The 16,938-nt window shown below is 37.3% G+C and overlaps 1 protein-coding gene and 1 long non-coding RNA gene across 3 annotated transcripts in view; one reads left to right on the plus strand and one right to left on the minus strand.

Moving 5' to 3' along the window:
• LOC311255408 overlaps positions 1-16,938 on the plus strand; it is a 109,335-nt gene that overhangs the window by 71,488 nt on the left and 20,909 nt on the right. The gene's annotated exons all lie outside the window — the stretch shown is intronic.
• On the minus strand, positions 290-10,993 carry LOC311254806 (uncharacterized protein; the record flags this gene model as incomplete). Its single annotated transcript, XM_084348805.1, has 6 exons — positions 290-1,108; positions 2,791-2,950; positions 5,946-6,205; positions 6,455-6,635; positions 8,651-9,414; positions 10,844-10,993. 6 exons carry the CDS (start codon positions 10,991-10,993, stop codon positions 290-292), a joined length of 2,334 nt encoding a protein of 777 aa, XP_084204931.1.

Genomic DNA, 16,938 nt, shown 5'->3' on the forward strand with positions numbered 1-16,938 from the left:
GTTTCACAACTTAAATCCTTATGTGTCCAGCAAAAAAAAAAAAAGAAGATATTTCCAACACCTGATATGAGCAGCTTACCCTGTGTTTTCGTTACCTTTACACTATTCAGTTCACTCAGGCAAGTAGCAGACAATATAACATTTAGCCAGACACACAACTGTTATATTATGTTAAATTTGGGGTATGTGATTTTTTTTCTTGTCTTATTTTCAGTATCTTTGGTTTATTTTCAACTCTCATTGGTAAAGAAAACACTGGGTAAGCTGCAGAGACTGAGGAGTTTACTTGTTAAACCCTGTGGTTGACAAAAGTTTTACCAGTATCACCCTGGTTTGTTGTTGCATTAGTGCTCACTTTACACAGCAGATACCTTTTCAGGTACTTCCTGAAAGTATTGTCTCGTAGGCCATAGATAAATGGACTGATAGATCGTGGGAGCATCTGTACTGCAATATAGGAGGCGAAGAGGGAGTCTGTAAAATTCTCCGGGAACCATTGCTGCAGAACATCTTTGAGCTTGGGGGTCGCATATGAAGCCATACAAAGCAGCAGCTGAAACCCATGGAGGAAGATTGTGTTTCTGGCTTTCTTTGCATTTTTGCTAGCTGTTTTTGCAGTGAAGAGGATCTTGAAGTAAGTGTAAAAGATGGTGATCCAAACTATAACTAGAAATACTAAATATGTGTTGTCCCTCTTCTTGGTGATGATGGGATGTGGGAAGACATTGTTTCTGAGGCAGAACACTCGAGAATAAAAGAAGTGCGGTGGCTGTGTGGCCAAAGTGATGAAGAGATCAGACAGACCAGAAAACATGGTTGTCGTCCAGATTAAACCAATCAGCATTAACGTTCTCTTGACGGTGCAGATCTGCACATGCCGAAGGGGGATGCAGATGGCTATGTAACACTCGACCGCCATGCAAGCCAGGTTCAGAGGAGTGTTTTCAGTGGTGAAAACAACAAGCAGCACGATGACGCAACAGACAGAGACATTTATTTTGTAGATGGTGTAGCTGATGACAAACAGCATGACGGTCAGGGTCACTTGGATCATGTCGTTGACCACCAGGTGAATGAAAAGTATATACCGAGGATTCGTGTAGAAGATCTGGAGGGTGGGAACAAAAGCAGACAGGATATGAGAAAAAAGTTTTGAGGTCAGAGCACTCAGCTTTAAAGGGGGACATCATATTCTCATTGGGTCTCAAAAACAGTGTTTGGCAGTCGTAAGTCTATCATTTACAATCAACCGCTGCCTATCTTTGCTCACTCTAAATTATATATACAGTACTGTGCAAAAGTTTTAGGCAGGTGTGAACAAACGCTGTAAACTAAGAATGCTTTCAAAGTATAAATAATAATTGTTTATTTTTTATCAATTTACAAAATGCAAAGTGAGCGAACAAAAGAAAAATCTAAATCAAATCAATATTTTCTGTTACTACCCTTTGCCTTCAAACCAGCACCAATTCTTATAGGTACACCTGCACAAAGTCAGGGTTGACTGTCATTTTTTTGTAGGATTGTAGTCAGGTGTATGATCAACCAATTATACCAAACAGGTGCTTGAAACACAGTCATTAACTGAAACAGCTGTGTAGGAGGCCAAAAACTGGGTGAGGAACAGCCAAACTCTGCTACCAAGGTGAGGTTGTGGAAGACAGTTTCATGTCACAGGTCATACACCATAGCAAGACTGAGCACAGCAACAAGACACAAGGTAGTTATACTGCATCAGCAAGGTCTCTCCCATACAAAGATTTCAAAGCAGACTGGGATCTCAAGATGTGCTGTTCAAGCTCTTTTGAAGAAGCACAAAGAAACAAGCAACGTTGAGGATCGTAGACGCAGTGGTCGGCCAAGGAAACAGCTCAGAACTAGCAGAAACCAGTGGGACGCAGGTTCACCCATCTACTGTCTGGAGAAGTCTGGCCAGAAGTGGTCTTCATGGAAGAGTTGCAGCCAAAAAAGCTACACCTCCAACATGGAAACAAGGCCAAGCAACTCAACTATGCACAAAAACATAGTGAACTGGGGTGCAGAATAATGGCAGCAGGTGCTCAGGACTGATGAGTCAAAATTTGAAATATTTGGCTGTAGCAGAAGTCAGTTTGTTCGCCGAACAACCTGGAACAACCTGGAACAACCTACCAGCCGAGTTCCGAGTGCAAGTGTACCTAGAAGAATTGATGCTGTTTTGAAGGCAAAGGGTGGTTGCACCAAATATTGATTTGATTTAGATTTCTCTTCTGTTCATTCACTGCATTTTGTTAATTGATGAAAATAAAATATTAACACTTCCATTTTTGAAAGCATTCTTAGTTTACAGCATTTTTTCAACTTTTGCACGGTACTGTATGTTATATTGATGAAAGAGTAATAAATAGTTCAGCTCGTTTGCTGCATCTGTTCCCCAGCTCAGACTTCTGATTTGCTGAACACGTTTCCATTTTGTGGTGGTTCATTAAAATCTGATGTTGGGTCCATTGACAGCTAGTTGAAAAAATAATAACTGACCAATCAATGAACAATAGACAATGAAAAATAGACAGAAAAATGGCCATAAGCTTTTCAGGTTAGGTGACTTCCAGACGTAACAACTCTAAAACTGAACATTATCATAAGAAAAGCATTAGGTCAACTTCTCCCTGCAACTGTTATCGCAGTACATCACTTTCTCCTGATCAGGAAAAACAAAGCAACATATTTAATGGTGGTTCCACCCAACAAAACATCTGCTAACATGAGCTCTGTGCAAGGCAGAATTACTGAAGTGGAGGAATACTCGACCTGGTGTTTGCTGAAGGTGTGAATGAGGCCTGCATTGATGTAGTTGATGGAGATCCCGAGAACCACAACGATCACATTCTTGGTCACAGCTTTAGTGAAGGAGTCTCGATACTGTAAAACCACCGTCATGTTGGCAGATGAGACATTCATCTCTTGAAAGCTGAGGAGAAAAGAATGATCAAGATTTTTCAGTTCAAAGTAAATATTTGCAGTGATTATATATAATAACAAATGACCTTATGAGACAACACTGATTTTAGCACTTCATTTTTTCATTTTCAACTTTCTGAAGATCAGAAACAGTTAAACTAAAATAAGGTAGAGCAAATAACTTATGATACTTTTTAGATGTTTTGTCAAATTTACACAAAAACAAAATTAATTCAGAAGAAATTACAGCAAGACACCACCAGTACACATTATAATTAGTAATTATAACAAACTTCGAAGTCTTTACGTTGGTCTTCTCTTTTTTTCTTCTTTTTTTATTTGTGAATACCTACCTACATATTTAAATATTGAGAGCCAGCCATACAGTAAATCAAAACACAAGATAAATCTGAGGATGATAATGATGCTAAAATGTAGTTATTTGCACTGAATACAGAATAATATTATACACTTTAAGTTACATGATAACCTGGAGCCTACCAGTGTCGGCACTAACTGGTGGATTAGTGTCTTAAACAATCATGATGAACTGATTAATTAACATATATTTACATCTACAACAAAGACAGGGACATGGAGACAAAGATAGGATGGCTGATACGTTTATAATAGCATTTACTTCTAGTTCTCAAAGGCTCAGAAAACTTGTTTTAGCTCATTATGTATTTGTGCTTGATAATATAATATCAAAAGCTTAAACAATATACTTACATCTGGCATTGTCTTTAAAGTTATGGGCTGTGTTACAGCTCTCATCAAATGTAAATAGATTAAAAAAAAGAAAGTCCAGATGAATTAAAAGAACTAGACACTGTTAGAACTGGTGTTATGAGGTCAACATGTTTCAGGATAATCCAGCATGAGGCCTCTCAGTAACAACATGAGAACAAAGTCACTGAAATCAGTTCATACAGAGGATCAGAGCACTAGTTGAAAGGTAAATATCTATACATCATCTTTTAATTGATATGAATGCATTGAAAGTCATATAATTGAGGTATGATTATGAAAATAAAAAACAAAAGATGACCCAATTTAATGAAGTCTGTACACTTTCAAACCCTCAGAAAGTCTCAATGTTAAAGAGTCATGTCTCTCAAACTGTCCATGTTTCAGTTCGGAACAAACATTTTTGCACTGAACAGATTTAAAATGGTTCTTCAAAAACCAGAGACAATCCAGGCTTTTCCTAATATAAGAAAGTGTTTCAAACAAGAAAGGAACTATTTAAAAGCCTCCGTTATCATGGCTGAATAATTTAAAGGCTAGTCATTAAAAAAGACAACATGGTTTGACACTCAGTCTTCATCATGGTCCCAAAAAACAAATGTAAAAATGTTACTCTGGGAAATGAAAATATAAAAAGTCAGCAGGTAAAAAAGATTCACATTGAACTTCTGTCATACTAATAAAATATCAGTCCATTCAGAACACAGTTCAAAGTATCACGTAGTTTCCTGCAGGTGGAACTTACCTTAGTTAATGTGTTTAGACCAGCACACCAACAGTATGTCTGAAGACAATCTCAGAGTTTATATGTGATGCTGTGACAGATAATCTCTGGTGTGTGAATACATATTGAGGTGACCATGCATGGGAAGAACGTGTGTATTTGTGTGTGTGTGTGTGTGTGTGTGTGTGTGTGTGTGTGTGTGTGTGTGTGTTCATACATTTAATCATCTTTAACTTTTATTGTTTTTGTTTTGTTTGTCACACAAATGTGAATTTTTAAAAAAGATGCAAATTTGCATTTGCACTATGATGAACGTTGGAAACTTCAAAGCAGAGGCCTCATGTACAAACACAGCATTGACACTTTGAAAGTCCATACATGGGTGACGTTTTGTGATTGAGCTGTAATCATTATAATAAAAATGTAATTTTAACAAATTCATACAGAAATATCAAAGGTACATTGAGAAGATAAATATTATATCAACACATAACCAGAAAACTTACAACAAAAGGAATTTCATATCTCTGAGCTGAATCTTGTTGATATTTTGCCCAGAGCTGCATATCCTTTTGTTTAAAAAAACATTATAATGGTGCCAAATAACAACACATTATCTAAGTTATCATGTTGCATTGAACTGATTTGAAACAGAGTTTTTAAACGTTGAACAAACAGCAAAACAAAATTGAAAAGTATACCACAAACAAGCCCGCGTCTGTAAAACATGATCCAAACCTAAAGTCATTTGAATAACTTCTAAGTGTGAGCAAATAACAATCAAGAATATGAGCGAGTATTCAATGCTGTCTGTTATCAGCAATTTGTGATTTACTGCATATTTTGGTCGGTCGCAAAAGAGTACTGAGGTTTGATTCCCAGCCCTTTTTCCTATCATTGTAACTCATATCACTATTAACTTTTATAATTGTAAACTCATGCTTTTTTTGGCCTGTTGCTGGTCAAGCGGTCATTTCTGGAGTCATTGGCAACTGATCTCTTCTGTTGTCCATGAACTGATGCTTACTCTGGGCTGACTTTATAAAGCAGGTTTCTTTTCAGGTACCTTCTGAAAGTCGTGTCTCTTATGCCATAGATGATTGGACTAATTGATCTTGGCAGGATCTGTACAATGATGTACCATGCGAACAAGGTGTCTGTTTGACTCTTCGGGAACCATTGCTGCAGAACATCTTTGAACCCTGTGGTCGCATATGAAGCCATACAAAGCAGCAGCTGAAACCCATGGAGGATGATCGTGTTTCTGGCTTTTTTAATATCTTTGAAACCTCTTCTTGCAGCCACCAGAATTCTGAAGTAAGTGTAAAAGATGGTGATCCAAACTATAACTAGAAATACTAAATATGTGTTGTCCCTCTTCTTGGTGATGATGGGATGTGGGAAGACATTGTTTCTGAGGCAGAACACTCGTGAATAAAAGAAGTCCAGTGGCTGTGTGGCCAAAGTGATGAAGAGATCAGACAGAACAGAAAACATGGTTGTCGTCCAGATTAAACCAATCAGCATTAACGTTCTCTTGACGGTGCAGATCTGCACATGTCGAAGGGGGATACAGATGGCTATGTAACACTCAACCGCCATGCAAGCCAGGTTCAGAGGAGTGTTTTCAGTGGTGAAAAGAGCAAGCAGCATGAAGATGCAACAGACAGAAACATTTATTTTGTAGATGGTGTAGCTGATGACAAACAGCATGACGGTCAGGGTCACTTGGATCATGTCGTTGACCACCAGGTGAATGAAAAGTATATACCGAGGATTCGTGTAGAAGATCTGGTGGGTGGGAACAAAAGCAGACAGGATGTGAGACCAAGTTTGAGGTCAGAGGTCAGGTGACTTACAGACGTAACAACTCTAAAACTGAATATTATCATAAGAAAAGCATTAAGTCAACTTCTCCCTGTAACTGTTATTGCAGTACATCACTTTCTTCTGATCAGGAAAAAACAAAGCAACATATTTAATGGTGGTTCCACCCAACAATACATCTGCTAACATGAGCTCTGTGCAAGGCAGAATTACTGAAGTGGAGGAATACTCGACCTGGTGTTTGCTGAAGGTGTGAATGAGGCCTGCATTGATGTAGTTTATGGAGATCCCGAGAACCACAACGATCACATTCTTGGTCACAGCTTTAGTGAAGGAGTCTCGATACTGTAAAACCACCGTCATGTTGGCAGATGAGACATTCATCTCTTGAAAGCTGAGGAGAAAAGAATGATCAAGACTTTTCAGTTCAAAGTAAATATTTGTTATTAAAGATAATAACAAATGACCTTATGAGATGATAAAGTAAGGTAGAGCAAATATCTTAAGATACTTTTTAGATGTTTTGTCAAATATGCACAAAAGCAAAATTAATTCAGAAGAAATGACAGCAAGACACCACCAGTACACATTATAATTAGTAATTATAATAAACTTCGAAGTCTTTACGTTGGTCTTCTCTTTTTTTCTTCTTTTTTTATTTATGAATGCCTACCTACATATTTAAATATTGAGAGCCAGCCCTACAGTAAATCAAAACACAAGATAAATCTGAGAATGATAATGATGCTAAAATATAGTTATTTGCACTGAATACAGAATAATATTATACACTGTAAGTTACATGATAACCTGGAGCCTACTAGTGTCGGCACTAACTGGTGGATTAGTGTCTTAAACAATCATGATGAACTGATTAATTAACATATATTTACATCTACAACAAAGACAGGGACATGGAGACAAAGATAGGATGGCTGATACGTTTATAATAGCATTTACTTCTAGTTCTCAAAGGCTCAGAAAACTTGTTTTAGCTCATTATGTATTTGTGCTTGATAATATAATATCAAAAGCTTAAACAATATACTTACATCTGGCATTGTCTTTAAAGTTATGGGCTGTGTTACAGCTCTCACCAAATGTAAATAGATTAAAAAAAAGAAATTCCAGATGATTTAAAGGAACTAGACACTGTTAGAACTGGTGTTATGAGGTCAACATGTTTCAGGATAATCCAGCATGAGGCCTCTCAGTAACAACATGAGAACAAAGTCACTGAAATCAGTTCATACAGAGGATCAGAGCACTATTTGAAAGGTAAATATCTATACATCATCTTTTAATTGATGTGAATGCATTTAAAGTCATATAATTGAGGTATGATTATGAAAATAAAAAACAAAAGATGACCCAATTTCATGAAGTCTGAACACTTTCAAACCCTCAGAAAGTCTCAATGTTAAAGAGTCATGTCTCTCAAACTGTCCATGTTTCAGTTCGGAACAAACATTTTTGCACTGAACAGATTTAAAATGGTTCTTCAAAAACCAGAGACAATCCAGGCTTTCCTAATATAACAAAGTGTATCAAACAAGAAAGGAACTATTTAAAAGCCTCTGTTATCATGGCTGAATCATTTCAGCCAGTCATTAAAAAAGACAACATGGTTTGACACTCAGTCTTCATCATGGTCCCAAAAAACAAATGTAAAAATGTTACTCTGGGAAATGAAAATATAAAAAGTCAGCAGGTAAAAAAGATTCACATTGAACTTCCATCATACTAATAAAATATCAGTCCATTCAGAACACAGTTCAAAGTATCACGTAGTTTCCTGCAGGTGGAACTTACCTTAGTTAATGTGTTTAGACCAGCACACCAACAGTATGTCTGAAGACAATCTCAGAGTTTATATGTGATGCTGTGACAGATAATCTCTGGTGTGTGAATGCATGATGAGGTGACCATGCATGGGTTCAACGTGTGTGTGTGTGTGTGTGTGTGTGTGTGTGTGTGTGTGTGTGTGTGTGTGTGTGTGTGTGTGTGTGTGTGTGTGTGTGTGTGTGTGTGTGTGTGTGTGTGTGTGTGTGTGTGTGTGTGTGTGTGTGTGTGTAAATTTGATATTGTAATGAGTTTTGTTCTTTGTTTAAGCACAAATATACACTTAGGGCCTCATGTCCAAACACAACTTTGGCATGATTGAAAATCCATACAAGGATTACTTTGTTACTTCTGTTGAATTGTGTTGATGTTTTGAGTAGAGGTCAACTAATAGTGGATTTTTAAAGGTTTGGAGCAGAAAAAAGCAGATAGTTGATTCATTGGCTGATATCACTGTTGAAAAAAATCATAATGACTGATTGCTATTGGAAAATAGGATTTATTTTTGTGACAGCATTCAGTATTCTGACTCTTGAAGAGGACATTAAAGTTGACATAAATGCTTACTGTGGGTTCACCTTACAAAACAGATACCTTTTCAGGTACCTCCTGAAAGTCTTGTCTCTTATGCCATAGATGATTGAACTAATTGATCTTGGCAGCATCTGTGCAATGATGTAACATGCGAACAAGGAGTCTGGATAATTCTTTGGAAACCACTGATACAGAGCTTGTTTTAACAGGGGTTCTGCATATATTGCCATACACAACAGCACCTGAAAACCATGGAGGATGATTGTGTTTCTGGCTTTTTTAGCATCCTTGCTAGCCGTTTGTGCAGTGAACATAATTCTGAAGTATGTGTAAAAGATAACCAACCAGACTATAACCAGATACACAATATAGGTAATGTCCCTCTTCTTGATAATGTGGGGATTTGGAAAGGCAGTTTCCCTGAGGCAGAAGACTCGGGAATGAAAGAAGTCCACTGGTTGCATGGCCAAGGTGACGAACAGATCAGGAAGAACAGACAACAAACTTGTCGTCCAGATTAAACCAATCAGCGTTAACGTTCTCTTGACGGTGCAGATCTGCATGTGGCGGAGGGGGAAGCAGATGGCGATGTAGCACTCGACCGCCATGCAAGCCAGGTTCAGAGGAGTGTTTTCAGTGGTGAAAAGAGCAAGCAGGATGAAGACGCAACAGACAGAGACATTTATTTTGTAGAGGATGTAACTGATGATGAACAGCATGACGGTCAGGGTCACTTGGATCATGTCATTGACCACCAGGTGAATAAAAAGTATATACCGAGGATTCAAGTAGAAGATCTGGAGGGCGGGGAGAAAAGCAGACCAGATGGGAAGTAAAGGTTTGTTATACAGTAAGCGTAGAACAACATTAATCATGAATACTTGAATAAATAAAGTTCATATTAGTGAACACTAGTTTTTACGATAACGTGCCGTTTCTCACATCTCAAATAATTTGATTATGGAAAGAAATACCCAGTATTTTCCACACATACACTTTACATAGGTGGGACAGCCAGGTATATTAACAGAGGCTTAATTATATGTGGTGACCCATGTTGGCAGTTTTTTAAATAATTTTTTGTATCCGTCAGAGAGAACGACGTCGTCTGTGATCCATTAACTAGTGGTCAGTCTGCTGTCACACACTTTAAAATCTCACAAAATACAAGTTACTCTATAATGCTTCTTTGCACTGCATATCTCAGAGTGCATCCTATTTATTCATTTCATAAAGCACATATATTAGGGTTCCCACGCGTCCTGGAAAACAGTTTTCCATTCACAGTGAAAACACATGGAAAATTAGAGAAAAAGCAGAATGTCCTGGAAAATCTTGTGTTGTCCTGGAGCATTATTTAAACTCCCCCAAAACTACACAGAACAGTTCGGTATCAACTGTGTAGAATTATAAAAACCTAGATTTAAATGGAAACCAGTTACGTGTTTGTTTTAAGAGACTTGTCTGATTTTTCCTTTTGTATATTTACTATGGATCTTGATGAAAGCCAAACTTCAGCAACCCTTGGTTACTGGTGTCCATGCTATTCCGTTATTGATGTTGGTCATATTTGTATGTGAAAAGTGAATGTATTATTATTTTTACTTTTTTTACAGTGGTATTTTATTATATATTTCCATTATTCTATTGTGTATTCTATTGTTGCTTTTCCTTTTATCTTTTACCTCGTTGTCACAATCTGTAAACTGCTATAATGCGTGATTTTCCCGGGGGAAGGGATCAGAAGTGTTTTATCTTTATTTTATCTTGTCTTAATGTTGCTTTAAGGTGGACAGCTTTTAGACCGTTTCTGAAAAAGATAGTTGAGTCTCATTCTCAGGTTGTCACATACAGATGTACCAAGCACCATCCAACTGGCAGTACAGAGCCCAGCAGCCGGTGTGTTTATTGGGTTTATATAGGTTTGCTCATTAGATTTTCTACCTTTTGAGCAAAAGTGAATACAACAGCCAGTTTTCTCTGTAAAATAGCACTTAATTAAAGCTATGCCCCTCAAACATCCTGAGTCCCTCACTTTCATTAAGTAATATTTTATAAGCTTAAAAATGGTCATGTAGCACCAGTTTCAAAAGTAATTGCATCTTTTACTGCATATACAGCCCACTTTTATGAAAGCACCAACTTTTAAAGAAATACTTCTTTTATTTAAATATTTATTTATTAGTTTATTATTAGTGTTTACACGTAAATAAAAGAAAGTCATACCTGGTGTTTGCGAAAGGTTTGAATGAGGCCTGCATTGATGTAGTTGATGGAGATGCTGAGAACCACAACAATCACATTCTTGGTCACAGCTTTGGTGAAGGAGTCTCGATACTCTATAACCACGGTCACATTGGCCGATGACACGTTCATGTCTTGACGGCTGAAGATCTAACATAAGGAAAAACATGACATTAAATATTGATTATAATAATAGACATCCTAATAAGCACTTATTTTAAATAATTAAATACTTATTTTGCACTTTTAAATACATGTTATACATTATAATGTTAATACACTATATTATTATAATCAAGATTATTATGAAGAAAACCGACATTACGTTTGTTAAAATAACGAAAAACCTTTTTGAATATCTTCTTAAAAGGTTTCCATTGCACATTCAAAAATGTTAAAAGTATGTTTAAAAATGCAAACTTCACAAACTTCTGTACATCATTGTCTTATTGCATTACAGCATCACTTCTCATTACTTAACATTATGATGTGTGGCAGAGGGCATCAACAGTGAGACTAGATTAAACAATATTCAAACTGGATCATGACAGTTTCATTTGGTTTATACTCGTATAGTATTTCTGTCTTTATCATTCATAGATACTGAAATGTTAAATAGCCCTAAAAAAAAATGTTCTAACAAAACATCTGCAGCAGCTGTTGGTCATTGTCGCTGTGAGCTGAAAGTTGTGAACATTCGTTTCTGTACAGTAACCGTAACATAAAGAAACACTCACCTCAGGCCCAGGTTCAGTGCATCGACTTAAAAGATAAGAATGAATGTATTGTTATTTGAAATTGAAGTGAATGCATTTAATATTTAGTAGTTAGCATGTAGGATCATACAGATCCTGAGTGTTCTGCATCATTTTCAGTAAATGTTTTCTGCATCCTTTCTAAGCTATAATCACAAAACAAGCTGATCAATCATCAATCAATCATTTTTATAGAATAAAATTTAAAATTGTTTTTAAACCAAACTTGCTCTTCTTATTGCTTCATCCAGCAGACTCCAAGTTGTGTTCTGGGAAAGTGAATGAGAGAATTTTGAGTGAGAAAAACATGAAAAAGAATCAAGTCAAACATTTACAAAGAAAATACAGCAGTAAAACGTTATTGTCTGTGCAATCTGTACAATACCAGGCCGGCCATGCTGGTTCAAACACGGTTTATACAGTTTATGTATCAGGTGTGTCAGGATACAGCACAAAGTTCAGTACAGTTCAAAGCTTTCAAGGCAACATGAATAGCTGATATAAAGGTAACATTGTTGGTCAATACTTCATTAAACTTTACTGTGACGCATTTAAAACCACATGACTGCACAGAACTTACCTGAGTTAATGCACTTAGACCAGAGAGAGTTGAGACTTTATATATGGTTTAGTGGGCAATCATCTATGGACTCAGAAGTGTGTTTATGTACATAGTGTGAGTGTGTGCGTGTGTGTGTGTGTGTGTGTGTGTGTGTGTGTGTGTGTGTGTGTGTTCGTTCGTTCGTTCGTTCGTTCGTTCGTTCGTTCGTGTGCGCGTATGCATTTTAAAGAGTAAATGTATGAAATTGCAAAAATAAACAGGTATGAATCTAATTGTACAAGAATGTATATAAATAAATTATATAAAGAATATTTTTTTTCTTCCTTTTTTCCAAAACATTCCAGACTGAAATACCAAAATAACTTCTGAATCGACTGCCTTGACATTTTATATAGACATTTTATGGCTTAAAAACTCATTGCATAAAGACAAATAATGTTTGCGTCCTCCTGTTTGAATTGTGTCACAAATCACACAAATGTCTGCAGTCAGTTTTTTAGGATACGATTTCAAGTCATAAAGTCTCGGTTTGTCTTAAAGTTAAAAATCATGTAGTTTTGTGTTAAAGTTCTCAGTGAACTACATCGTCTCGCTCAACACAACACCGCTAACTGGGCTCAGAAAAGGTAGTTAAAAAGATGTAAATCACATATTTTCACAACTGCGGTTATGTGAAGGGAGAGTTGGTCAGTTCTGTGAGCTGCTAATATACAGGAGCAGCTCTACAATGTTTAAGTTACGGGTTTTGGTGAACATTAAACAAGAGGACGTCACTAACGAGACTGTTGGCTGTGTCGTCTTCGTAATGACGTATTTTCACAGACTGATATTTCATTAGTTTGATGACAAACTGAGACTCTATTGACTTGAAAATTAAATTTTAAATTGACCAACATCTCTCTTCATTTACTACCATACAACATTTTTCCTAAATAAGGTCCAATGAGGGAAACCGTAAGGGGTGTGACTTCGGCTCTCTTTTGTACTTTAATGAGCTCCTCCTACAGCTTTAACCAGATCAACTTAAAATTTTGTCAGACTACACTTAACACTTTTGTAATGAAAACGTATGAAAAGCTTTAAAAGAGTTCTTGTTGGCAGGTGCGTGGCGATTATTGATGATTCGTCATAAAACAGGAAGTTACTGTAACTCAGCTGTAAATGGTCCAATCTGCTCCAAACTTTGCACGTTTGATAAAGTGGGGGTCCCACCCAACAACGTTATATCAAATCTGGACAGCGTTTGAGGGAGAACAGCCGTTCATTCCAATCAAAGCTGCTTTGGTGCTTTGAAGCCAACAAAGCTCGACCAAGCCGGCTAACTTCCGGTTTAGTGCCCAGCTAACTTGAATCGGGATAAAATCATTGAATCGTACGACTCTTCTGACTTTCCAAATTTTATTTGACTTAATGGCGCAAATTCAATGACAGTCAAATGAGTCATTTCGCGGGATTGTGATGCTCATCAAAATGTATCCACCATTTTACAGACGCTTCTTTCACAATGTTAGGTTATGGGAAAAAATCTTTTGGGGTCGAAGTACATCATGTGACGATGTAATTACACAGTTTGGCCACTATTAAAACTGGCTTCCAAGTCACATCATTCTTTGACTTACATAACATTTTCATGGTGCGCTTGAAACCTGATTTACTACTACCTAATGTGTGATAAGTGACTGTTCAGGAAGTCACATCGCCCTCTTTCGTGCAGTGTCCAAAACACATGACATTCGGAGCAATTACCTCCATTAGCTGTTAGCTCGGTCAGCCAAACACAGCGAAAGCTAACAGCTAACTAGCTCCTCTCCTGCTGGTTTAAATATGGTTTTTCAGTGCCCTCTTGGTTTAACCAGCCCAAATATTCCCAAGATCCTGCCAGCAAGCTGTTTGTGACTGAGGGGATTGATGGACCGGTACTGTAGACCAATTCTTGTAACATTAGGTTTCACACTGAGTAGCCAGCACTGAGACAGCACAGTGGACAGAGAGATAACTATGGTAACAGCGTGAGATGACGAGCTCTGTTGTAGTCAGCGTATACAGCAGTAGTCAGTTTGTCATTTCAAACAGACAGTTTGTTCGTCCCAAACATGTTTTATGTGATGGAGTGCAGTACGCTATAACATTTCAGGGACAGCGGAGAAACTGTCTTGTGTGGTTATCTGATCGTCTCTTCTGATCGGCCTTTATAGAGACCGCCGAGCAAACTATGTACTTTACTCTTTACATTGAAGGGATCCTCATCAAGAAACTCATCAAAAACACCAGAACAATTATTATTAGTTATTATTATGAAATGATCTAAATCACAGTCACCAAATGTGTGTGAAGTACTGTAGTGCTGAAGAAATGTCCGGGCCTACATTCATCAAGATAACCTGATGAAGGTCTCAGTACCGAAACGTTAAATTTCATCGCAAGTGAGCTGAACTGTGTGCAGTTTTTCCTGATTTCACCGGCCCTTGGTCTTCTCCTACACACCTGTTGATCCACAGGTGTGCAGAAGCTGTACTCTAAGTGACGCAAAAATGATCATTCACACTAATAATGAATCATCTCGCAATTACAATGTCTGTCAGAATAATCGCAGTCATGTTTTTTTTCTGTATAGTGAAGTTTTTTGTTCATGTATGTAAATGATAAAACAGTATTGTAATTGGTCTCAAAACTCCAATACTGGCTGGAGCTTCACTATAAAAGTTCACATTAGAACAAAATCTGATTTTTAATTTTTAATCTGATTAAGTGTGTGATTTTTTGTCTCACTTTTCCTCCACTATGTGATCTTTTCTTTTTCATCGGTTTAATGTTTAACAGATACAATTTGTATTTTAATAGATCCTTCAAATTTAAACCTGGAAATAAGAAATGATGCCTCTGGACTCAGCTCTGTCTGTTATAATATTATGTTATGAAGTCACTCATTGCTTTCTGGAACTTTTTTCTGTTAAACAAATGTTGTGACACTTCACGACACTTCCCTATAATATTTGACTCACTTGATTAAACTTACTGTGAGCACGAGTTTGTTGCACTTTCCAGAGGAAAGACTTTTGGGACCTTCTGACATTTTCAGTAATCCTCTGTGTATTCAGGAAGTGAGTCATGCTGCAGGACACAGAACGAGCTACCATCTCATCAACCCTCATTAGGCTTCATCATTAAAGGTCACACACACTGGGGTTGTTTGTTATGTAGCATCCAGCATGCGAGGCACACAGCATCAAAGGGATTTATTAGATAAGTCTTCTGAGAGGTTTTCTCATTGTTGTCATTATAGGAATCTGCAATTAGAAAGAGCTGGAGTCTATTAGCTGTGACATTAAAGACTTTAAATGACCTTTTTGGTCAGTGAAAAACAAGTTGCAGCATACTCAGTAGAGAAGTGCTGCGACATTAACGAGGTTGTTTTAAAACACAAACATGTCCTCTGTGGACAAATCAACTGGTGATCCCAGAGGAGGACAGCTTTGTTCTTCACATATGTCTGACTTGTTTTCTTTTTTTTATGAACTTTTACTGTGAGAACAATTAACAGAACTTTCCTTCAGAGAAAGTCAAAGTTTGTTTGTGGTGATCACAAATTTACCATGAAGTTGTTGCATCATTCACACTCTCTCTTTCAACCACATACTCACTAACGTTACACACACAACCTTCGCACAGTGTTAGCTACTTGTATGACACATTTTAGTTCAATAAACGACCTAAATGTTTTTCTCAGTTCTTACAATACCTCTGATGTGTCAGCATCCATTTCATTTGTATTTTTGGTTTAAACTTGGCTCTTTCTGTCTGAATTGATTTGATTTTTTAACGTTTGACCTCTGACATTACATGGATGGACAGATCCACTTGAGGGGGTTGGGGGAGGAGAAGATTGTCGTTGCCACTTCCTGTCACCTTGAAGAACTTGAAAGCACCATGTCAAGTGACGTGACTAAAACCCAGCCTGAACACAGACATCACTTCTAAATTTATGTCTGAACCTGGTCTGGCCCGGCCTGTTGGGTCCTGACTGGTTCGGGTCGGGTATCCATGCTCTGCTGCTAATACAGAATACTGATCTGATATTGTACCAGTACTCTTTTTTTCCCCAAATTTAAAATCTGTACACTTAATTAGAATTAATTGGAATCATTTTATGTGAGATAACATTAAACCAGAGACAGATGTGGCCCTAAACTGAGTCTGGGCCGCCATTACCGCATGTATAACTGAATACTGAATTTTTATAATGACATTAACACAGAAACTGTAATTCTCATGGATCAGTGGTGTCATGGCTGATACCCGACCTGCTTAATAAGGTCAGCATCTGCACCACCATTGATCTGGTGTATTAGTGATTATCTCCATTAATCATTGTTAAATGCAGCTCACTTTGCAACTCGTATCACTTTTAATAAAATAAGTTGTACTTGGTCATGTTTGTTCAAAAAGAGGAGAGAAACTTCTGGAACAAACATGTCTTGCATCACAGTCCACTGAGAAAATGTGCTTAAGGTCAATGTCAGTAATGACGCTCTTTGTTGGGAAGCAGTCAGTGATCCCTGAGGAGCTGCTCTTTAAACACAGCAAACAACAGTCCACCAGGAATTAGCTTTGTTCCTTTAAGCTTTTCACTCGATGGTACTGTATGTCTGCTTACCCTTTCAAAAACAAAACTTACTTTTGACCCACTGAGGACAAACTTTTGTCACCAGGGTCCTGAACATTAAGAGCCTTACAAAGACAAGTTTAGTTAAAATGTTGAG

The sequence above is a fragment of the Pagrus pagrus genome, assembly GCF_965226575.1.
Source record: "Pagrus pagrus genome assembly, chromosome: 3".
Classification (NCBI taxonomy): domain Eukaryota; kingdom Metazoa; phylum Chordata; class Actinopteri; order Spariformes; family Sparidae; genus Pagrus; species Pagrus pagrus.